Source organism: Cyclopterus lumpus, chromosome 4 (assembly GCF_009769545.1).
Source record: "Cyclopterus lumpus isolate fCycLum1 chromosome 4, fCycLum1.pri, whole genome shotgun sequence".
NCBI classification, from domain to species: Eukaryota; Metazoa; Chordata; class Actinopteri; order Perciformes; family Cyclopteridae; genus Cyclopterus; species Cyclopterus lumpus.
In genome coordinates this window covers 13724847-13749542 of record NC_046969.1, presented here as the reverse complement: position 1 = coordinate 13749542, position 24696 = coordinate 13724847, and the positions used below count along the sequence as shown (strand labels likewise).

General features: G+C 43.3%; 2 protein-coding genes across 5 annotated transcripts; one reads left to right on the top strand and one right to left on the bottom strand.

Moving 5' to 3' along the window:
* Window positions 1-845: 845 nt before the first annotated feature.
* LOC117729136 (regulator of nonsense transcripts 1) lies at window positions 846-14927 on the top strand. 4 transcript variants are annotated; one of them, XM_034529880.1, is made up of 24 exons: window positions 846-1264; window positions 1658-1800; window positions 2785-2874; window positions 3216-3383; window positions 4032-4212; window positions 4476-4637; window positions 4885-4969; window positions 5257-5369; window positions 5812-5933; window positions 6097-6256; window positions 6505-6623; window positions 6757-6921; window positions 7744-7858; window positions 8290-8433; window positions 9134-9347; window positions 9496-9613; window positions 10194-10350; window positions 10520-10662; window positions 10973-11147; window positions 11332-11413; window positions 11557-11721; window positions 11966-12186; window positions 12427-12549; window positions 12979-14927. In XM_034529880.1, the coding sequence occupies exons 1-23, from the start codon at window positions 1094-1096 to the stop codon at window positions 12544-12546; spliced, it is 3333 nt and encodes a 1110-aa protein (XP_034385771.1). In that variant the 5' UTR covers window positions 846-1093; the 3' UTR covers window positions 12547-12549; window positions 12979-14927. The 4 variants fall into 4 exon arrangements, with proteins under 4 accessions (XP_034385771.1, XP_034385770.1, XP_034385773.1 ...); XM_034529879.1 differs by having other exon boundaries at window positions 4885-4972; XM_034529882.1 differs by having other exon boundaries at window positions 862-1264; window positions 4885-4972; window positions 5257-5355; window positions 5825-5933.
* Window positions 14928-15914: 987 nt separating this feature from the next.
* Window positions 15915-21560, bottom strand: ddx49 (DEAD (Asp-Glu-Ala-Asp) box polypeptide 49). Its single transcript, XM_034529884.1, has 13 exons — window positions 21296-21560; window positions 20720-20843; window positions 20314-20399; window positions 20081-20202; window positions 19520-19707; window positions 18660-18800; window positions 18183-18258; window positions 17716-17792; window positions 17468-17565; window positions 17269-17343; window positions 16682-16770; window positions 16420-16491; window positions 15915-16097 (listed from the first exon to the last, which is right to left on the bottom strand). Exons 1-13 carry the CDS (start codon window positions 21408-21410, stop codon window positions 15921-15923), a joined length of 1440 nt encoding a protein of 479 aa, XP_034385775.1. The 5' UTR covers window positions 21411-21560; the 3' UTR covers window positions 15915-15920.
* Between the last annotated feature and the right edge of the window lie 3136 nt (window positions 21561-24696).

The following is a 24696-nucleotide window of genomic DNA, read 5'->3' as shown; positions in this document are numbered from 1 at the left end:
AGTGATTGCTGTAGAAACACATTTCTAAAAAGCCAATAAAAATACACAATAAACATGGTTGATCTAAAAGGCTATATATCTTGTTTTGTGTGGGGTTTAAAATATGTTGAAGCTGTGGTTTTGTATAAATAAATATCTATTTTCAAGGAGGGGGATACTTTCAGTGGTGCAAATCGTACTCAGATCTGTTACTTAAGTACGAGTGGCAATACAAGAGCATAGAATTTCAAATTACAGAACATAAGTATTATTATTATCTGAGGACAGAGGGTGTTGTATATGCTGTACAGAATGTAAAGCTCCCAGATTTTGTGATTTGTAGTATTGGGCTATATAAATAAAATTGACTTGACATTTAGAATCAAAATATACTAATTACAATAGTAAAAGTAGTCTATAATAGAATACATATTTATGCACTTTAATGTTGCAGCTGGTAAACGTGGGGTTCATTTGACAGATGTATAAACTGCCTGGTTACTTAATCTATAATAATACATCGTCATTTATATGTTGAATTATATTTTGTGTTAATAATCTGAACCTGCAAAGTAACAACAATTTCCAGATCAATGTAGTGGCATGAAGAGTAAAACACATTTGCCTCCAAAATGTAGTGGAGTAGAATTATATAGTAGCATAACAGAGAAATACCTCAAATGTCTACTATGGTTAAGTAGTTGAGTAAATGGTACTTTGTTCCCTTACACTGCTGGGATTTCCCAAATAGTGTATATAAAGTATATCCATATTTGCCCTACAGAGGTTCACGATTGTGTTTTGGTAGCCAGGAAAAAGATCAGAGTGAGTCCTCTTCACCTATCGATGATCGGCCTCACTGGTCCAGCCCATGGCAGCCTAGCCTACAGAGGACGTCACACGTTGAGCGGCGCAGAGAAGTTCGTCACCGTTGCTGTTGGACCTGCTGAAGCTTTCGAGGTTCTGATCGGTTCCATTTTTGTTTTGGTTCATATCCCTCCTCCGAGCGTCGGCCTCTAAACCAGCATTTCGATACACAAACACCGCGGAGGATATTGTTCATCTTCAGCCGAACACCGGAAACCGCTCCGTGAAGCGAAAGTTGAGACTCGAGATGAGTGTGGAGGCGTACGGGCCGAGCTCCCAGACCCTCACCTTCCTAGACACCGAGGAAACGGAGTTGCTCGGAGCGGACACCCAGGGCTCCGAGTACGACTTCACCGATTTCACCCTTCCCAGCCAGACGCAGACCCAAGGCCAGACCCAGAGCCAGCTGGACAGCCAGGTCTGAGGCGTTCACTTGTTCAGGAAGGCACATTAAAGCGCGGTTTACCGACGCTAGCTGGGTTAGCTGTATGCTAGCCCGCTACCATTGGATCTAGCGGGTCCATGCTAGCTCAATGCTAGCTAGCTGGAGCCGCTAACGCGCTGCTAGCTAGCAAGCCCGCTTCTTAAACATCCCAAAGTAATGTGAGGTGTCGGAGAGCGTTTCTTTTTAACTGCTCGGTGCAAACCAGACACACAGGCTTGACTTTAAAGCCCAGAGATGAGAGTTAAGAGCAATGACAGTCTGTCAACTTGTAATTAGTTAACTGCCTTTTTCGCGCTGCGTCTCCTAGCCGCTAGCTGCTAATCGTTGCTGTTCAGTTTGTTTGGTAAAGCTTCTGTTGTGCTACAGGTAAACGGTCCTGATGAGGGTCTTCTCAACGGGGGAGTCGAGGACTCAGTGGCCAAAGCCAGCCAGCTGTTGGCCGAGCTCAACTTTGAGGAAGATGAAGAAGACACGTACTACACCAAAGACCTGCCTCTGCACGCATGCAGGTACACAGACAGGAACCGCACCGTGCCTTGGTGTCGGTAGATCATAGAGGAAGTTATTAAAGTATATTAGTGTCGGGTTTGTCTTGATGATTAGCTAATCACTACTGTATACACGGTGCTTAATTTTAGTGTAGTCCCTGATCTTGCACACCACATGCAGGGCATACAGAACACAACATTCATTATTCTCACTAACAGGTACGACCTTTCTGATACGCACAGTATACTGGCACACTTTACAAGTGGTACTCATTTAAGACTTGCACATATCACTAATGAAACACCAGTTAACTACAGTTACGGTTTTCATATCGTTATTGTAATCGCAATGCAGATGCCAATTCTATTTAACTTTACAGCCGATTATATACAGCTTCCATCATTTACGTTTCTGTAAGCGTTCAAGAATTGTATACAATTATATGCATACATGTGGGAAATGGTGTTAGATATGAAGAAAGGTAATATTATATTACTTTAGTTATAATTTGATTGCATTAAGATGGCATGTTCTGTGTTCCTTAACAGATCTGCTTTATGAGTGGAAAGTTAGAATTTCCAGACACAATTAATTTGTTGATGACAAAAAGTGGCAATCCTTAGATTTAATTCCTGGTTGATGTAGAATTTCTATTTGAGAGAAAATAATTAAATTGTTTCTATAGTTCCTTTTTGTGTGTGTACCATGGAAATTAACATTTCAAGATTACCATTTTTAACTGGGAGTTTTTAAGAGTCCTGTATGTCTAGAGCATGAGCTTTCATGTGAAAACGTAAATTAAATTTAAAAAAATTAACATATTGCATGTTAGATACTATATAGTAACTCCTCTGACACTTACTATCATGTGTGTATTTAAATAATTAATCATTTTGTCTATTAGCATGGCCTTGCTTTTGGCTAGGCAAGATGTGTACTCATGCCCTTTTGACTAAACACTACTGTAATTCAGATGCGGTTTTGATACATTGTTGTTTTTGCAGCTACTGCGGTATTCATGATCCAGCATGTGTGGTGTACTGCAATACCAGCAAAAAGTGGTTCTGTAATGGACGTGGCAACACATCTGGCAGGTGTGTAGTCTCCTCATTTTCACCTGATTACCTCAAATATAGCACCAGAACATGACGTTACTGAACACCCCACATAAACTTGATATAATACAAATAACTAAGTGCAATAAAAGTGAGTTATTCTACTATTAACACAATCTCATAATCTGTATAATGTAGTGACTATTCTGTCAGCTCTTGACATGAGCAAGCAATGCAATAAGGAACATAACATTGTTTGTTTGAAACTGAAGTGGTCTATTATGTCTGTCTGGTTTTTGTGGTCAATATGTGAAATGTCAGAGATCCAAGTGTTCCTGATTATTTTCTCAATCATTTAACCCCTACTCTCTGAATTCCAGTCACATTGTTAACCACTTGGTGAGAGCCAAATGCAAAGAAGTGACGCTGCATAAAGATGGGCCACTGGGGGAGACAGTGCTGGAGTGTTACAACTGTGGCTGTCGCAACGTCTTCCTTCTGGGTTTCATCCCGGCCAAGGCAGATTCTGTGGTGGTACTACTCTGCAGGTAAGTGCGTTCTGGGCAGCGGGCTTGTACATAGACATGCGGTCCTGTAAGCAGTGTTCATACTGAACAAATCTGGTATGATCCGTCAAGAGTGTCCTTCAGGATAGCATTGACAGTCATTATATGCTACTCTGCAGCGCAAGCTAGCTAAATATGCAAATCCTTTCTTTGAAACTGGAAGTTTGTTCAGGTTTCAGCCCTTGTGTCGCATGAGTTGTCATCGGCTTGTCAGGCCACCTGATGCCCAGGAAACAGATGCAATCTTCATGAAATGGCTGAATAGTCAGTCAGATAAGAAAAATAACAAAATTATAAGTTTATGGAAAAAACATAATTCCCATATCTCAAATCTCTCAATTAAGTTTAAACTAATAATAATTCAAAAACACTTCTTTTATGTACTCATCTGTAAATACTATGTAATGGTGACACTGTTTCAACCTCAAACATATCTTTGGTTTGCACTGATTATTTTCAAAAATGTTCAACAATCTGTCTCGTGGTCATTCAGATAGAACTACTTTGAGAAATCAACTTAAGGCAGGAAGACAAAATATATATTTTTCGTTCTCTGCAGTAGTTAAATCACTGTCTAATTCCACACATAAGCTACATTTCTGTCTGTATGAACCTTATATCTCCATGCAGGCAGCCCTGTGCCAGCCAGAGTAGCCTGAAGGACATCAACTGGGATAGTTCACAGTGGCAACCACTTATCCAGGACCGCTGCTTTCTGTCCTGGCTGGTGAAGATCCCATCTGAGCAGGAGCAGCTTCGGGCCCGTCAGATTACCGCCCAGCAGATCAACAAGTTGGAGGAGCTCTGGAAGGTATACAGCTGACAGACTGGAAGGCTTTTTCTCCAGGGATATGTTCAGTGCAATGCTAACCGGATGGTTGTAAACTTTGAGTTCTTTAGCACAGGGTAAAGGTTTGTAAGTGACAGCTGCTTAACACATTGGTATCCACCTGTGGCAGAACAGTTTTAAATCTGCCACCATACAGTGGTATTTGTGTGTGTGTAATAAGACTTTGTGATAGGATGTTGGATGTACTTTGGATTGATGGTTGCCTTGACTTTGTTTCCCCTCAGGACAACCCCACTGCCACCTTGGAAGACCTGGAGAAACCTGGAGTGGATGAGGAACCCCAGCATGTGCTGCTGCGCTATGAGGATGCCTACCAGTACCAAAACATCTTTGGCCCTTTGGTCAAACTGGAGGCTGACTACGACAAGAAGCTTAAGGAGTCCCAGGTACCCGATCTCCACTTCTGATTAGGAAACTTTGTAACTCAGTGACTGGTGTTTTTTGTCCTTGAATGTCCTTTGTTGATGTGTCTCAGTTCAGGGCACAAAAACACGTGCTCAGAATCCCAGTCAGTTAGTTTAAAACTGGTTTTATAATTTTTCTGCGATCACACTGGACGCCTAAATATGAAGCACAACTTGATGTAACCGTTCACCTGTTGTTGATTTTATATTTGTATTTTTCATTCTGCAGACCCAAGACAATATAACAGTCAGGTGGGACCTGGGGCTGAATAAAAAGCGGATTGCCTATTTCACACTGCCCAAGACGGATTCAGGTGGTAATTCTCAGAGCTTGACTTCCTCCCAGTGGTTCTGTGGTACAGATAGAGCCCCTGCCCATTTCCCTTCAGTCCTGAGATTTGCACGCAACCTGCCCAAACCCTGCATCTTTTGGTGGCATTTGTGCTTAGTTTGGTTTTGCCTCTGTTTTTGTAATGGGTTTTTGTGCGTGCACGGTACTGTATCATTTGGTTTATGAAGATAACCCAGCCTTCTTAGTTTATTTGTGGGTTATTTTGAGCATAGAACTGTGTTTAATTTGTGTCTTTATATCAATTCCCAGATATGCGGCTGATGCAAGGGGATGAGATCTGCTTGCGGTACAAGGGAGATCTAGCCCCTCTGTGGAAAGGCATAGGTCATGTCATCAAAGTCCCTGACAGTATCCTTTACACTGTGAGCAGTTGCATAAGTATCATCCATTCGTCATTTTATTGTCAAAGATACAGATACAAAGATTCAATTTCGCATCACATCTCCACCCTTTCTGTGAGCCCCACTTGTCATGCCTCTTAGTGACATACTTTGAGAACTACTGGGTTACGGGGTCTTTAAGTCCATTTCATTATACAGGCACCCATTCATATTTGGCAATGTATACATTTAAAGGGATAGTTCTTGTTTTTTTAAGTGGGGTTGTATCAGGTACTTATCCATAGTCAGTGTATTACTGAAACTGTAAGTGAAACTTCAGTGCACTGTTGAAAAATTAAATTAAATTAAAAAATGTAGCGCACACTTTTACTGATGCAGAATCTTTTTCAACTACACATGAATAATCCCGTTTAACTATAAAACTAGACTGGTATAGATAACATACTGTTTACTTCCTTAACAGCCTGTCTTTAAAGACTATGGGGACGAAATTGCCATCGAGTTGCGTAGCAGTGTTGGAGCACCTGTGGAAATCCCCCACAACTTCCAGGTTGACTTTGTGTGGAAGTCCACGTCCTTTGACAGGTAAGCTCAAATTTGTAGCTCTTCATAGCTCATACTACTTTAATGTAAATATGCCATGTCTATCATTTGTAAAGTAAAGATGTCAGACTAAATTCACCCTCTTGGTCAGGTCAACGGTTCGAAGATAAAGAAGTGACAATGACTCACATTTGTGTTGATGCAGGATGCAGAGCGCCCTGAAGACCTTTGCGGTGGATGAGACCTCTGTGTCTGGTTATATTTACCATAAACTGCTGGGCCACGAGGTAGAGGATGTCACCATCAAGTGCCAGCTGCCAAAGCGCTTTACTGCCCAGGGCCTGCCCGACCTTAATCACTCACAGGTCAGACCTCACAAAACAGAGTCCCTGTGATTAATCTCATGATTTTGTCATTAATTTTCTTCTGAATTTGACAATGGGGAAAAAAGACAGTTAAGTTGTCTTGTTTACTGTGATTTATAATGTACATTTGTGTATCGATGTAGCTAATCTATTTTTAATAGGTTTGAAAAACAACAAAAGCATTTGACTTAGTGGGACAAGCATTATTTTAAGCAAGCAAAAAGCATACTGTTTTGTTACTTGTTTAGGTGTACGCTGTGAAGACAGTGCTGCAGAGGCCTCTCAGCCTGATCCAAGGTCCCCCTGGTACTGGGAAGACTGTCACCTCTGCCACTATTGTCTACCACTTGTCCCGTCAAGGCAATGGGTAAAAACATTTTTGTTTTATAAATACTTACAGAAATCTGATGTGTTATATTTGTTGTTATTCCATCAATGTTGTGTTACACAGTTGTTACTGTTTTAAACTCTCTCTATTGTGTATGTGTGTCGGTTTGCAGACCAGTTCTGGTGTGCGCTCCCAGTAACATTGCCGTGGATCAGTTGACGGAGAAGATTGACAAGACTGGATTGAAGGTCGTCAGGCTTTGTGCTAAGAGCCGGGAGGCCATCGAATCACCAGTATCCTTCCTAGCTCTGCACAACCAGATCAGCAACATGGACAGGTCAGTGGCACGTAGATCGGGACTCAAAAGTTATTAATACCTGAATTCTGCTTTGTACAAACATTAATCACACCAGAGGCTTGTCACTCCATAGCATTTCTTTTTAACATGTCTATATTCATCCTGTTCTGTCACTTTTACGTCAAATTTCAACAAATTCGCTTACTCATACTCACTCTAGTCGAAATACCTTTCGTTGTGTATTGTCTAATTCACTGCCAAATGAAGGAAGGACAGCTGGTAATATATTACCTACTTTATGAATGCATAAATAAACAGTTCTCCCTGGGAGAGACTTTTGTATAATTACATGTGTGTAGACATTAATGTGTGTGCTTGGCTGTATCCTAATGAAGTGTGCGTGTATAACTTTATTTTAGCTGCTAAAATATTGTTACACACTGTAAGAATTATAGTCGGATCTATCGTGCTCTAGATGAGACTGATGCTATAAATCTGTTCATTTACACAGTCAATGGTACATTGCCAGGTGTATCATTAGTCTGAATTATAACTGAACACACAGACATAAATACACGTTCATATTCAGTAAGACTGCCGCTTTGAGAGGGTATGAAATCCATAAAGTTTTCTTCAGTATCGTAGTAATCCAATAGTAATCCTGCGATAAATGCATCTAAATTTATTGACAAGACTGGATTGAATAATAAACTGACTCCATGTCAACATTATTTGTTCCGGGTACATTGAGGACAGGTTTTTTTAACTTTTAAGACTTGTGCCCTTGATCACAGATTAGTTTATTAGTGTACAACTCTACTGTGTTTCTGGAGTAACCCTGATGCGTCTTTGTCTTTCTAGCATGCCGGAGCTTCAGAAACTGCAGCAGCTGAAGGATGAGACCGGTGAGCTGTCATCTGCTGATGAGAAGCGCTACAGGGCTTTGAAACGAACAGCTGAGAGGGAGCTGCTCATGGTGAGGAGCTTCAAAGCGTAACTCAAAATAACTCAAAGTTGAAACTCTGCTTACAAAAAGGGCCGCTACAGCTGTTGAGTCACTGCTAATGCAACAAGTAGTTTTTGCATTGCATTTTCAAACTGATTCTGACTGTTCTTATTATTCCGTATTTACCATATTCTGTGTAGTTGCTGTCCACTGCGCCTCACTAAGATTGGTGAAATGCAAATGCTAAATTTCACTGTGTGCGGCGGTATTTACAATGTGTGACAGTAAAAGTAGATTTACCTTTGTGCCGAATGGTAATAGTAATCGCCATATAGAAACCATTCCATCTGACGGGAGGACAATTTGTCCTCTAAAGACAGTGAAGGACCCTCTTGTCTTTCACCACTCTATCCTGGCTCTCTTCTGTTTAATGGTTGTAAATTGTCATCTTTGTTGTCCAGAATGCTGATGTTATCTGTTGTACCTGCGTCGGGGCTGGAGATCCTCGTCTGGCCAAGATGCAGTTCCGCTCGATCCTGATTGATGAGAGCACCCAGGCCACCGAACCAGAGTGTATGGTGCCTGTGGTGCTTGGTGCCAAGCAGGTAAAAATACACACACAGCTTAATAACAACTAATCTCTGCCTACTACAGCAGGATAACTGTTGAAGGAAGTCAGACCAATGTAACCCTGCAATTAAGTCTTTGCTAAGTCCCGCTCCTTGAATGCAGACCGGCCGAGTCTCTGCTTAGTCAGTTTGACATCTTGGATATATCCTTCAAACGCATATTGTAGAGTCTTCTGCCTGCTGTTTTTAGAAATCACTATTTGTTTAATCATAAAATAATCTTTCTTCAGAGAATGCAGTTGGAGACAGTGTGGGCTTCATCGTAGCTCTGACAGTTTGAGAGACTGGTCTTAGCAAAGGGTCAATTGCCCATGATTTATAATTAAACTTCAACTGTGAATGGAAAACATGTTACTTTAATGTTAACGTACTTAAAGTTCCAACTTTAATGTTTTCTGTTGAAAATCGGGGCATTCAAGCAGCAAGATACAGTTAGATAATGAATAGTATAGTAATTGAAAATAGAGACTGGTGTCATAGGAACATGTGCAACTACCACTGTCAGCATTTACTATAGTTTTTAATCAATATGTCAATTAAATGATATCGCTAACAATATTATTTAAATCTTGTCGAGTTAGAGAAAAATAATTTGCCGTGGACATCCAGGAACAAAAACTTCCTAGTTTATGCTGTTATATTAACCCAACTGCGTGACTCTTTTTCCTCCTCCCAGCTAATTCTGGTGGGTGATCACTGCCAGTTGGGTCCTGTGGTGATGTGTAAGAAAGCAGCCAAGGCAGGTCTGTCCCAGTCCCTGTTTGAACGCTTGGTGGTTCTGGGGATCCGGCCAATCCGCCTGCAGGTCCAGTACCGCATGCACCCGGCTCTCAGTGCCTTCCCCTCCAACATCTTCTATGAGGGCTCCCTGCAGAACGGTGTCACTGCAGGTTTGTAACGATTACGCAGTTCACTGTCTGGTTTGATAGTCGAGCAAATTCATTTAAATTCACACTTTGGCTGGTACATTAGCGGGTAACAAGATCTGCAAAAAATGTTACAGCTAAAAATGTAATGTCATTTGTATTTTCTCCTCAGCTGACCGCATTAAGAAAGGCTTTGACTTCCAGTGGCCGCAACCAGACAAGCCCATGTTCTTCTACGTGACTCAGGGTCAAGAGGAGATTGCCAGCTCTGGAACCTCCTACCTTAACAGGTAACGTCACACATTGTCTTTGGTTACTTTGCCTAATTTACCTCAACGCTCTAAATAATTCATAATAGACGAAGTGCATTGACGACATTGCCTGGGAAAGGGTTAGCTGAAGCCAAAGACTAGGGGGTGCTCTCATACAGCCATCGCATTACAAACAGGCTTAAATGGTTGCAATACCTTAATTGTGGAGAAAGCCCTCCACTTGTCAATCATGATCAACAGGAATGATGAGCTGAACCCCCACAGAACACTGAAAGAGGATTTCCTTTAATCTGGATCACATTTTATTCAAAAATAATCCTTGGATATTCTGAAATGAACCTAGTCGAAGGGAGGCTGTAATTCAAGAGAAGCCAGATTAAACTGGTGCAGTTATGTGTTTTGTTTTTTTGCCTCCCTCTGTAGTATTATATTCAATATAAATAGTGCCATGAAAGTTGCATCAATCTCAACCAAACAAATTGAAGGAAAAATAAGTGGAAAGTTGAGGCGCCATGTAAATGAGCTGCCATCAGTCAACTCTAAATGACTTTCAGAAGGTTGAGCAGTGCCGTATTTATGTGACGCTGATGTTTTTAAGGACGGAGGCTGCAAACGTAGAGAAGATCACCACCAGGCTGCTGAAGGCGGGAGCCAAACCTGATCAGATCGGCATCATCACCCCATACGAGGGTCAGCGCTCCTACCTGGTCCAGTACATGCAGTTCAGCGGCTCCCTGCACACCAAACTCTATCAGGTAGCACACATAGCTGAGACACACTCCTGAATTGAGGTGTATCAAGTTCAAATTGATTGTACACTTTAATTATCTATAGTGAGTTTTCTCTGTGGTGTTGAAGACTATCTTTTCCTGTGTTTTTCTTTACCATCCCCCTCATCCTGCTCTTGTCCTTCTCCCATTATAGCAAGTGGAAATTGCCAGCGTGGACGCCTTTCAGGGCAGAGAGAAGGACTTTATCATCCTGTCTTGTGTTCGTGCCAATGAACACCAGGGAATCGGCTTCCTGAATGACCCACGCCGTCTCAATGTGGCGCTGACCAGAGCCAAGTAAAAACCTTCTTGATGAAAGTTATAGTACAGCACACAGCCAGCACATTAGTTTATTATAAGCTATTTATTTTCCAAGTAGAAGCTAATTAGGAATCATTCAATTCAGATATTTTAGACTGCTTTAGATTGTATTTTACATTGTTGCAATGTGAATACACATAGTATCCACCCTGTAACAATATTGACCATTAGACTTGCCTACTATTAATTGTATGGTTTTCATAATTTCTATGAGCATTGTGCAATACAAAGGTTCTGCCCCCGTCCCTGAGCAGCAGTCTTGTGTGTGTGTGTGATATGAACGAAGGTACGGCGTGATCATCGTGGGAAACCCCAAGGCGCTCTCCAAGCAGCCGCTGTGGAATAACCTGCTGAACAACTACAAGGAGCAGAAGGTCCTCGTGGAGGGTCCCCTGAACAACCTGAGGGAGAGCCTCATGCAGTTCAGCAAGCCCCGCAAACTGGTCAACACCATCAACCCCGTGAGTAGAACAAACTGTTGTATGTGCACCATCATGCTCTGGGGCAAACATAATCACAAGATAAAATAAGCTGTTTAAAGATATTTACTTGAGCACTTTTGTTCTTTATATAATTGTTAGTTAAAGTCCTAAATCTGTGAATTATGCAACTGTACGAAATGTGAACTATCTGTTTCTTTTCCAGGGTGGACGCTTTATGAGCACTGCGATGTACGATGCCCGTGAGGCCCTCATCCCTGGCTCTGCTTACGACCGCAGCAATGCTGGTAATCATTTAATATCTATTCATAGTATCTTATGGTTTGACTCAAAATTACAAATGACAACAGACAAAAAATCAACAGGCTGCAATACAGTCCATCATAATAAGGAACTGACATTGAGTCTTGTTATGCATGCTCTCTTTCAGCCGGACGTCCGTCCAACATGTACTTTCAAACTCACGACCAGATTGGGATGATTGGGGCAGGCCCCGGTCATATGTCCGCTATGAATATTCCCATTCCCTTCAACCTGGTGATGCCACCAATGCCTCCGCCCAGCTACCTGGGTCAGACCAACGGCCCTGCTGCAGGTACAAAACAGCACAGCACTGAGATGGTCCACCAAGCCGTTACATAAACTGACAATAAGAAAACTTAGGTCCAGTTTGTTAGAGTGAAAAAATAATCAAATCTCAGAAGAATACCTCATTACGCCAGGTTTATCAGAGTGTGAAGAGAAATGGTGACATTGTAATAACATATTATGACCTAAATGTTTATGTTTTTAAAAAAAAATGTTTTACTCCAGTGCTGATCTCCTTTTTTCCCATCAAGGTCGTGGAGCTATGAAGGGTAAGCCTGGCCGTGGCGGGCGGCAGAGGGTCCGAGGATCGGCACACCAGGGTGCCAGCCAAGGTAACGGACCAAACAGCCAGGCCAGCCAGGACGGGGCCTCCCAGCCCTTCTCCCAGGGGCCGCTGACACAGGGCTACATCTCCATGAGCCAGCCCTCCCAGATGAGCCAGCCTGGCCTCTCCCAGCCGGAGCTGTCCCAGGTATCATATCACTGTTGGAGGGAAAGAAGATTTATCAAAATATGTTATTTTTATTGCACTATTCTGTGTTTGGATTCTCATTTTGTTTCCTGGGCTTCCTTTTCTTTTTAATACATATTTAATAAGAATTGTTGGTGGGAGCCTGATTTTTAAATACCAACGACTGCTGCATAAGATTAATTAAAGAATTTACACTTAAAAATGGGTCTGCAATGATGTTTCTGTCCTCCTGTTCTACAGGACAGCTACCTGGGCGATGAGTTCAAGTCCCAAATCGATGTGGCTTTGTCCCAGGACTCAACTTACCAGGGTGAACGTGCATACCAGCATGGTGGGGTGACTGGACTGTCACAGTACTAAAGTGTAAGTACATAAAACATAGTAACTGTGTAGTTGCAACATAGCACATCTAAGGTTTAGAAAGTAGTGCAGTTATTGTGTTTCATTACTAAGAGGGATGTGTCCAGTTTTATGGTGGTTTAGTCAAAATGTATTATGCAAATTACATTTTATTGTATTTATTACCTAAACGTCTAACTGAGAGCGTAACTTTATAACTAAAAGGAACTGTATGGCGGTTCCATTGAGTTACACTATGGTGCGTTCAAGCTCCACTCAACTAAAGTAAATTATAACTTCTGTGATAGAAAATTTTGTTTTTGGTGAGAAACTCAAGACATTTTTATGTCTCTGCTGAAGCCAGTATTACGTGTTTCTATTGAACCAAATATAAAGTTCTATTTTGAAATCATGTTGTAGACCAGAGGTTATGAACCTGTTTGTGTTTTGCAGGTCACTTGATGAAGGGAGCTAGGCTTGAACTGAGCTTAGTTCATCAGCTTTTTAATCTGGGAAATAATAAAAACATAAAATGGATACCTGTTTTCCTCTGCTACAACCGAAGCACCACCGAGTGAAAGCGACGGGATAGCGAAACCAAACCAATGACCAGCGAGAGAAATAAGATGGTAGAAGACGGGGAGGGCACGAGCAGACGGGCATGGCGATGGCAAGAGAGGCCGAGTGAACAAGCAAGAGGCAGGGACCGATGCCCGTGCAAAGTGAAGGAAGTCGAGAAGATGGCGGCGTGTGGTCGAGCTGCTGAGGGAAACGGAGGGGAGATCTCAAAGGTCTCTTGTGGGAGTCCTAATGAGGCTCAACTCCCAACAAAATAATTCAGCCAACCCCTTCAACCCACAGCCTCCAGGAAAGGAAGGAAAGCTACCGTATCTTCAGATGGAGGTCAAGGCTTTCTAGCTGAATTTGAAGAACTTGTTCTCCAAAGTTGCAGGGGCATAATGACAGAAAGCCATCGAACAGGAAACACAAAATCCTCATGCTAAAAGTCGGTTGGTTTCTTAACCTGTATCTCTTGAATTTGGTTTATCATGGGAGGAGGCAACAACAATCTTCTCGATGGCTCAAAAACCTCGGCAGCCTCTGAAGGAAGCAGCCGTCGGCACGCCTTCTCGGAGAGGAAATAAAAACACGGTCTCTGTGCTTGAGTCTGAGATTAAAGAGCCTTGAATTGAACCTTTCATTTGCCTTGAGAACCACTGGCTCATTCACGAGGTCTTTAAACGGGGTGGTTTCGACCACACGTCAGTGGTGGAGGGGCACAGGGATTTTGGACTGTTTTTCAAGGCACGATGCGCAAATCCCACCGATAGTGAGATCATCATGGGACAGTTTTTTTTCTTCTCTGAAGTACCTTTCTTAACACGGAGCACAAAATTGCAAATAAGTCATTGAAACTATCAAACACAACCAGCATTGAATATTCAACTCAATGTCATTTGATGTTTCAGCGAAGGCTTATCTTTATTTGAATCTTTAGGAAGCAGACGTCATTGATGTCCTGCTGTGCTTCATGACCAGATGTCTTTTTGAAAACACTCTGTGTGTACGCTTCGATTGGCGAACGCTTGAATGCTTTGCATTGATTGATTACTCAGGGGATTGTGGACGGTCCACACTCATCACACAAATCCCTGCTTGAGGTGAAAGAAACCAAACAAGATGGGAAAAGAAGGATAATGGTAGTCGAGGCTTACAGGCGGTCGTGGCAATCAATCCACCAGAGGTGAGGAGTAGAAAAAGGAAGGTGGCTGAGGAAGAGAAGGACATGAGTGTCCTCTTCTGGAAAAGGACTTCAGTTAAATGTCGGGGTTCAAAATGTTGAGGGAAACGTGGCTTTAGGACTGAAGTCCCAATACGCCAGCACACATTAGATGTTAACCCAGTGTCATTTCACAGAGCATTTTGATTTTGTGAATAATGGTCACATGACGCGCCGCATATTGTCCGGCCACACAACTCTTAAGATACTCAGGGTTGAAGAATTAAGAAAATTGTTGAATCTCAACACAACCAATGTAATCTAAAAGATCTTTGGTTCCTGTGTGGATGAAATATTTAGAAACTACTAAACCCCAGTTTCACACAGGATATACCATCAGTACTGATTAAATGATGGCCAGCAGATACATAAAAGTGAATGAGAAACCTGAATCAGTGCCTATAACCAATCACCTTGAGATAAACAGCTGTAACACAAGCATGAATGTAGTTAAAAATCAAACTACCAGCATAAACAAACCTTCCAGACATCAGAGGGCTCAAGAAATCCACAGAAAAGGACTTGATGTATTTTTATTTTTTTTAAATTATTAAAATCAGGCCAGGTAGAGATAAGGTCAGTGAGTTTGCAGCTGGGTTGTTCCTTATGGGCGGAAGAAGAAGAAAGAGAGAAAAAAAGCCACCTTCCTTCCTTCTATGTGGAGTAAAACATACCGAAAGCTGGTAGAATTATTTTTTTCCTTTTGTGGACTTATCTGATTTGTGAAAAGCTGTTCTGCCTGCATTATGTATTCCTTGTAGAGTTCTTCTCGATGTGTGGATCCTAAACCTTTTTCCTGAACTGTGTGATCCTTGAGTTGATCCAAACTTTGCTTTTGTTGGGGGATTCACTGCTTTGTGTCACATTTTGTTCAGATGGGTGTTATTTAGCCATTTTGTGTAGTTTTATTAAAGATCTGTTATTGTAGCAACTTGCTGACAACAGGAAGGGGGGGGGGGGGCTTCCTGTCTTCATGAGTTTTGTATCTTCTCCTCAAACTCTCCGAGGGATTGTAGTTTTTTAAACTCTTCTAGGAAAGATGCTTTGTGAACAGTAAGAATGTTCTCACCTGCTTCTCATTTCAGCAGACATGTGACAATCATGTTCGAAGTAGACGTTTCCATGTTTAATTGACTTAGAACTAGCGCTATTTTGTTGACATTGTGCAAATCACTCTTTAGTGCAATGAATTAGTTTCACATATAAACCCTAACATGTTATAGCTTTATGAACCTGCTGCCGTAATATTGCTTTGGTGTTTTCCCACTGTGAGCCCCAATGAATCATCTGCAGTGATCATTGAAGTGATTCAGTTGTAAAACATTTGCATCCAAACCTTCATTCTCTCAATGTGCAGAGGTTGAGAGCTCAGCGTGATGTAAATACATATTTGAAACATCTTTGCAGTGAAGTTTCATCATGACATGGTGGATCCTTGTTAAACTGAATCAATAAAGGCTGTCAATTTGAAAAGTTTGGATGGTATGAAATTCAGATTCAAATGTATTTCAAATTTATTTGCAGATGCTCAAATATAACAGGTATTGTACAGTGATAACACTTAATATATATATATATATACACATACACACACACACATGGGTTCCAGCATATTTCAGGCTGTTTTCTGTGCTGCCTTTTTATTTTTCATCTGTTTTCTCTTGGTCAGTTTCTTTTTCAGCTGCACGCGTTGCTGTTGCTGAATGGTCTCCTGGATTCTCTGTTTAAACTTCTTCTTCTGACTCTGGATCTTCTCCAGCTCGGCCTTCCTCTTTGCCTCCAGGTCTGGATCCTGAGACGGCACAATGATCACAAATCAACAGGAAGCTTCAACTCATTGGCTACAAATCAGATCCATATACTTTGTTTGAATGGGTCCGTCTCAAAAGTGAAGAATTAAATCCTGCGTTACAACAAAAAGTTGTAGTGTAGTACATTAACTAACCACTGGCACATACTTTCCAAAAAACCTTAACATTTTTAATTGCATATAAGTTTCTCTTGCAGAAATCACAGTACTAAAATAAACTGATAGCTTCATCTTGGTAGTGTTCATACATCAAACTGGTCTGACAAACAAAAGCAGATGTTTGGCTTTTGAAAGACAAACTTACCTTTCCCTCCAAGATCAGCTGTTTCCTCTTGTTGATCTCCTTTTTCTCATCAAAATCTGTTGACTCGAGTTTCTACGATGCAAAAAAACAACATTATGATGGGCAGGTCCAGTACAAATAGTGTCCAGCCTGAAAACAGTGACAGGACTTTTATGTTAGTAAACATTAAGTTAAAGGAAAATGTGCCATCACGAATTTAGGCCCAAAATCTAGACGGCTTCGGCAAACTGGTGGACTGAATAAGAACAAAAGGGTGTCCTACTATTTCACACTGCCGTCTGGTCACATTGACCTGGGTGAGGATCTTCAGGACTTCTTTCTCCACCACAGGATATTCCTTCAGCTTTGTCTCTGTGGCAAGAAAGGAGGCCATTGGGACCACACAAACACATACTGGAAGCTCACAACACACACACAGGGATCTGGTATTTCCAGCTTCATGGGGTCCTGGTTGCTGGGTAAGGCCAAGGAGCTGTGTTCTTATCAGGACCTTGACACACTGCCTACAGGCATTTTCAGTTGTGTAATAAAAGGCCAACTCTAAAGAATTAAACATTTACGTATGAGGAGCTACTAGCCATATTAATGCCTTGGAAGTGAACGTGTTATCATTGGTGTTGAAAATAACTGATAAATAAAGGAAGAAATAAAGAAAAAGTCACCAAACTGAAGTGCTGGTGATCTATTCTGTGGGACTGAACACGGGGTCTTCTATAAGCTTCATTTCCAGTAGAAATTATGTTCACACTGCAGCCAACAGTAAACAACGAGTTTAGTCGAGTTTTGAAATCGCTCGCAGAAGGAAAGTCTTTCCTGTTTTAATTCAGTCTTTACAACCAGGCAACTTACGAATCAGTTCTTCGATGGACTGGACCAGGTGGATGTCGTACTGCGTCACCAGAGTGATGGACACGCCATGCCTCCCTGCAGAGGAAGAAAACATGAGCTGCGTGTGCTCCAGAGCAAGTACTTGGATGACGTTGGCCTTTCTGATCTCATCACTTGAACGGGACAGTGAAGATTTACGAGGAAGTTGATGGAAGGTTACCGGCTCTTGCTGTTCGCCCAACTCTGTGGATGTAGATCTTGGGAAGGCCGGGCGTGTTGTGGTTGATGACGACCTGGACAGTTGGAATATCCAAACCCCTGTGAGTCAGAAAGAACAGGAGGGGTGTCAAAGCAAGTTGACTGTCGACAGCTGAATCTCAGTCTGAAACGGTGACAGTTTGAGGAATTACAAGGTGTAAAAATGAGACTGCCATCATCCCGAAGACGAGGCTCAGCAGAGCTTCTTACCTGGCAGCCACATCTGTCGCAATCAGGATTTTGAAGACGCTGGCCTTGAACTTGGCGAGGTTTGCAAATCGTTGTTTCTAGTGAAGATAAAGCGCAAACGTTCATTCTGCATACCTGCTTTAGTCTCTATATTATGACAAAGGCTTTGTGCATGGTACATGTTTCTATCTGTCCCTTTAATGAGACAACAGTGATTTCTACATCCAACAAGTTTGTCGAGGAGCTCTGAGGACGGGCAATAAACACATCACCAGGAAATCTCTGCTCACATCATTCTGTCGCAAAGTCAAATTAATTTATTTTTGCATATTCTGATACACTCTCCGATACAGGGTCAATACAAGTCGATTAAAAACGCCCTTCAATAGAACTCCCATTACTCAAATTCACTCATTCTCTGCGTGGTCAGGCAGCTGACCGTTTCACAGTGATGGATTAATAAAGTTAGTAAGTTGTACTAGTCTCACCTGTTTCATCATGGAGTGCAGGGAGATGGTTTGAAAGTTAAATTCCCGCAGCATCATGGTGAGGATTTGGCAGTTCCTGTGCAAGAGACAACTAATTATTTCATGTAATGAACATGGTTTTCATGTGAACCACACCAATTCAACAACAACATTTACATGCACAGAGCCCCCTGGCTACGGATCGCATTCAGTGTCACGTTTTAAAGACATAGAAAAATAAAATATATATATTTTCACTGTGTAAGCTGAATTTCTATCCCCCTGTATGCTACAGGTAACGTATTTTGTTCCACTTTTCCACAACAAATCACAATCAAAAACTGCAGCCTCAACAATCATCATGGAGTTGAATCAACATCATTCTACATTACAAGCTTCATAAAAGCTACCAGGTTTCCTTTATAAACCATGCATCTCATTAGGATAAGACTGTCTTGGCATGTACTAATAGGGATTTAATACATCTGGGCTCCTTACTTGCATGTGTTGGTGAAGATCATGATGGACCAGTCATCATGCTCGTCAGTAAACTTCTGAATCAGGTGGACCAGATAGGCGTCCTTCACCTTCTCTGGAGTGAGGACGTACCTCTGGTCCAGCTCCTCCACTGTTCGTGTCCTGTTAACAACAATATTTCAATGTTCCCGATAGATGGATAGAGGACACGGTACATAACAGAAACCCTATTGATTAAAGTAACGTTTCAGAAGATGCTCGTGCGAGAGGATTTAGCGTAACTTGTTAAAGTGTAATGATCAAATCAGAATGCCTTCATATTCAGCAGCAGGGAACAAGTGGAAATCTTCTCGACTACACACTCAAAAGCCTGTGTGCTGCTGACATGTTAAGCCAGAAGAAACATTAGATGCACCTGTCATTTCTCTTCCCACAAAAAGGTGAGAGCAATAAAATCAAGCATTGATGTTGTTTTGTTCTGCACCCCCTTTAAGTCAGCTGTCACAGTTATTACATTATCTGTTCAAACTGAATACAACTGCATGAGTTTGTAGCCGCTTTCTGCACGTCTGAACCCTCAAATGAGTATTCTGAGTATTCGTGAACCCAGAATTGCCATTATTTGCACAACTCTGCCTTACATTCAAAGGCATTTGTGGGAGAGACACGCTTCAGTGATTAGTTGAACCTCAGATCAGATGGCAGGCCAACTTTCCAGGCCGGTGCTCCCGTTTTATAAATATCACGCAAGATTTCTCACAAAAACTGTAATAAGTAGTATCTCTGCAAACAAAGATTAGAACATAGGCCAAAATGAGACCTGTGATTTTGCTAAATATTTAAAATAACCGCTGTTAAATGGCAGCCGGTTGGTTACTCACTCTGATGTGCTCTCCCAGAAGAAAGGTCTGTTCATGGCGATGTTCTTCAGCTCGTGCAGGGTGTCAGTGAGCGTGGCGCTGAACAGTAGCGTCTGCCGTTTAGCCGGTAAAGTCCCCAGGATCGTCTCCAGGTCTTTGGTGAAGTCAGTACAACCCTGCTCCAACAGACGATCCGCCTCATCCAAAATCTAACAAACACACAACAACGATGTGACAAACTGTATGAAAAAGGATATACAAATTAATCTTTTTTTAAAGAATTTTAAGTACTGACTTGATTGTTTTTTTGTGTTTTAAACTTAAAAATAGCTGCCAACTGAGCAATATTATGTTCATTAGCTGTTTAAAAGACAGCAATTAAAGATATTTATGATAATCTGATCTCTTTTTTTTTTTTTTTAAAGCTCAGTGTTTTATGGCTCATTATCTTGCACACAGACTTCTCTTTTGCGTAATAATGTATTTATATTGTGGTATTCCTAACATAGCCTAACAGATCTTAAGTATATGAGAGCTGTAGCAGAGACAAGACGTTGAAGACGGTGCTCATCCTGAACTCACCAGAAACTGGATCTTGCGCATGCTGAAGGTGTTGGAGCTGCGGATGTGATCAGCCAGCCGTCCAGGCGTCGATACAACCACATGTGGTTGGTTGGACAGCTCTATGGCCTGGCTCACCATGTCTGTCAGAAACACAACGGCAACAACCGCAGCCCAGAGGAGAGGGTCAGATATAATCCAACAGTAACGAGCAGCAGTTTTAAAACTCAAGCAGACTCATAATAAATGATTACCCATTCCACCAACGACGATGCAGTCTCTCAGACCCAGCGGCTTCCCCAGCACTCGGAACTGCTCTGCAATCTGATAGGCGAGCTCCCTGCATGACATCACATATACAACATCAATGCTATTCATCTTAACTTAAGACTTGTTTCAGCCTGACATGCCAAGGACTTGATCATTAATATGGTTCAGTTTAGAGCCATTGTGCATTTATTTTGAAGCTAATCTGTCCTTTACCACTCGTATTTTAGATCACAAAAACATTTAATCTTAATCAACATCTGGAAATGACACAACCTGAAATGACCAGAAGTGAAAAGGAAGAACCATTAAATAAACAATCACATGGAAGATGGAGCTTTCCCAGAACAAGTCAGCAGGGTACTCGACAGGCTTGTTCTCGACAGCACTGACCTGGTAGGAGTGAGCACCAGGCAGAAGATGCCGTATGGGTCCTCGGACAGTTTCTGCACCACTGGAAGCACAAAGGCTGCTGTCTTCCCACTTCCGGTCTTAGCACAGCCCATACAGTCCCGACCTGGTAGGAGAAGCACCGTCACTCATCCGCTCTGAATTCTGGTTTACTGATGTACCTTGTGGTACCTTCATGTGTTGTTGCTTTGCTGATCTACAAACTCACACCAGAGATTGTTCTGATCAATTTAAAAATAAAATGTATAGTTTTAGTTGACTACTGATTATGTTTATTTTGAGGGAGAGTCATTGGAAAACAGTAAATAAACAATAATAATAATTTAAATAAAGCTGACTGTCACATTTCTGATAATTGCAGAACACTATTGTGCTAATTTGGACTATTTATCTTCCTCTAGGTGTCTGCCTTGCCTAACAAAAACGTGACCATTTAAGTAATTTATATATTTTTCAATGGAGATCTGCATTACTTCCAAAAGTAGTCTATAATATATTGAATTGCAGGTAGATGCTGGGGATATGTTTACCGTGATCATTGAACGGAGGCCGTCTTACCTTCGAGGATCGCCGGGATGCAGTTTTCCTGGACAGGAGTGGGTTTGTTGACTCCCAGCTGTTTACACTGTTTAACCAGCCAGTCTGAGAGACCCAGCGACGAGAAGTCCGCCATTTCTAATTAACCACGTTCTCTGGGCCTCGAGGAATAGTTCCGTGTACTTTATTTAACTCAATGTTAGCCGGAATACTCTAATTTAACGTGGATCAAAACATCCTCGTGTGTTACACGGCGCTAAACCGATCGTCGCAATTTGATGACGTAACGGTAGGAGGTTCGTGTTTGTCTTCTTCTCCGAGTTGGATGCAGCGCATGCGCGGTAATGCCCTCTGTCGGATGAAACGAGTATTTTGTTGGCCCTGCAGACATTTTGAACGTGATGTTACTAAACCCAAGTTTGACGTGAATTGCATATTTTGATAGGCTGACCTTACCTTAATTGATAAATCAACTTTAACTTTTAACTGTATTAGGTTAGTAAGGTCACATATTAGTATGTTGGTAAAGGGGACAGGCCTTAGTTTGTCCAGGCCTACATTATTTTACATAAGTAAAAGTAGCAATACCGCAGTGTAGAAATACAGAAAATATATAACATATGGGAGGAAAAGCAATTGACACTTTCTTCAATTCTGTTACACCCGTGTGTATTAGCCTACTAAACTGTTGGTCTTAGTCATTTGATAGCTTGATGATGAAGTAAGCCAGAGTTTCAGATCAAATAAAACCCTCTACTTTCTCCATGAGACAGAGGAATCAGGTGTCACATCATTTATTTCACTGTGTATTTCCCCACGAATAAATAAACCCTGATGATAAGCAGCCCACGGACTGAAGCTACCCTGCCCGGACAAGGGAAACCGGGGCACCCTCCCGGAGCCAGACCCAGGAGGGGAGCTCGTCGGCGAGCGTCTGGTGGCCGGGCTTTCGCCCATGGGGCCCGGTCGGGCTCAGCCCGAAAAAACACCATGGAGCAACAGTCACCCTGTGGACCCACCACCCGCAGGGAGAATTATCGGGGTCGGGTGCTATGTAGACCGGGCGGCGGGCCAGGCGGGAGACCTGGGCGGGCCGATCTGAACCCGAATGGTGTTTTGTTGTTGGACTTCTGTGCTAGCCACAGTTTGTCCATAACGAACACCATGTTCGAACATAAGGTGGCTCATAAGTGTACCTGGTACCAGAACACCTTAGGCCGGAGATCAATGATCGACTTTGTAATCGTATCATCTGATCTGCGGCTGTATGTCTTGGACACTCGGGTGAAGAGAGGAGCAGAGCTGTCAACTGATCACCACCTGGTGGTGAGTTGGATCAGATGGCGGGGGACTCGGCTAGAGAGACCTGGCAAGCCCAAACGTGTAGTGAGGGTGAACTGGGAACGTCTGGCAGAGGATCCTGTCCGGGAGGTCTTCAACTCCCACCTCCGGAAGAACTTCTCACAAATCCCGAGGGAGGCTGGGGACATGGAATCCGAGTGGACCTTGTTCAAAGCCTCTATTGTGGACGCGGCTGCTCGGGGCGGTGGCCGGAAGGTCATCGGTGCCTGTCGTGGCGGCAACCCTAGAACCCGGTCGTGGACACCGGGGGTGAGGGAAGCCGTCAAACTGAAGAAGGAGGCCTTTCGGGCCTGGCTGGCCCAGGGGTCTCCTGAAGCAGCTGACGGGTACCGGCGGGCCAGAAGGGCTGGAGCGGCGATGGTCGCGGAGGCTAAAACTCGGGCATGGGAGGAGTTCGGGGAGGCCATGGAGAAGGACTTTCGGTTGGCCTCAAGGAAGTTCTGGCAAACCATCCGACGGCTCAGGAAGGGAAAGCAGGGTCTACCCCAGGCTGTTCTCAGCAGGGGGGGGGAACTGCTGACCCGGACTGGGGACATCGTCGGGCGGTGGAAAGAGCACTTTGAGGAACTCCTAAACCCGGCCAACATGTCCCCCGGAGAGGGGGCAGCGCCGGAAGACTTTGGGGTGGTTTCACCCATATCCCTGGCAGAGGTCGCTAAGGTAGTCAAAAAGCTCCTTGGTGGCAAGGCGCCAGGGGTGGATGAGATCCGCCCTGAGATGCTGAAAGCGCTGGACATTGTTGGGCTGTCTTGGTTGACACGCCTTTTCAGTGTCGCATGGGGGTCGGGAACAGTGCCCATGGACTGGCAGACCGGGGTGGTGGTTCCCATCTTCAAGAAGGAGTACCGGAGAGTGTGCTCGAACTATCGTGGTATCACACTGCTCAGCCTCCCGGAAAAAGCTTATGCCAGGGTGCTGGGCCATCTGGTCTCTGTACGCCTGCAGTAGGAGCTGTGTTCGTCTCCTCGGTAGTAAGTCAGACACGTTCCCGGTGGGTGTTGGCCTCCGCCAGGGCTGCCCTTTATCACCGGTCCTGTTCGTGACCTTCATGGACAGGATATCTAGGCAGGCAGGGGGCGGAGAGGATCCGGTTTGGGAGTCTCGGGATCGCCTCTCTGCAGTTTGCGGATGATGTGGTCCTGTTTGCCTCCTCGGACCGTGACCTCCAGCATTCACTGGGGCGTTTTGCAGCCGAGTGCGAAGCGGCAGGGATGAGAGTTAGCACCTCCAAATCTGAGGCCATGGTGCTCTGCCGGAAACCGGCGGATTGCTCCCTCCAGGTGGGGGCAAACTGCCTACCCCAAGCGAAGGAGTTCAAGTATCTCGGGGTCTTGTTCACGAGTGAGGGTAAGGTGGAGCGTGACCGAAAGAACGAGATCTCGGATACAAGCGGCCGAAATGAGCTTCCTCCGTAGGGTGGCTGGGCTCAGCCTTAGAGATAGGGTAAGGAGCTCGGACATCAGGGGGGAGCTTGGAGTCGAGTCGCTGCTCCTTCGTGTCGAAAGGAGTCAGCTGAGGTGGTTCGGGCATCTAGTCAGGATGCCTCCTGGACGCCTCCCATTAGAGGTTTTCCGGGCACGTCCAACTGGTAGGAGGCCCCGGGGAAGACCGAGGACACGCTGGAGGGATTATATCTCCCGGCTGGCCTTGGAACGCCTCGTTATCCCCCAGAATGAGCTGGAAAGTGTTGCGGGTGAGAGGGAAGCCTGGGTCGGCCTGCTGAACCTGCTGCCACCGCGACCCGACCCCGGATAAGCGGCTGATAATGGATGGATGGATGGATGGATTTCCCCACGAGAACCACTGATACAGAAAATAACTAGGAAGTCATATGTATTTCTTACCGTTATATCTTATTCATTTCATGCGATGGCCTTTAATTTTACCTTGTAAAATCCCCAAAATGTCAGTGATCTTTATTCAGCAATTATCAGGAGGTAGCCAATGTGTGTTATAGGTTTAAACACTGAACTATCACCATAATTCGTTTTTACAGACCGTCTCTTCTTTCCTGCTGATATCACTGATTTGTCCCTCTGACTGAAATAATAAGGCTTCAA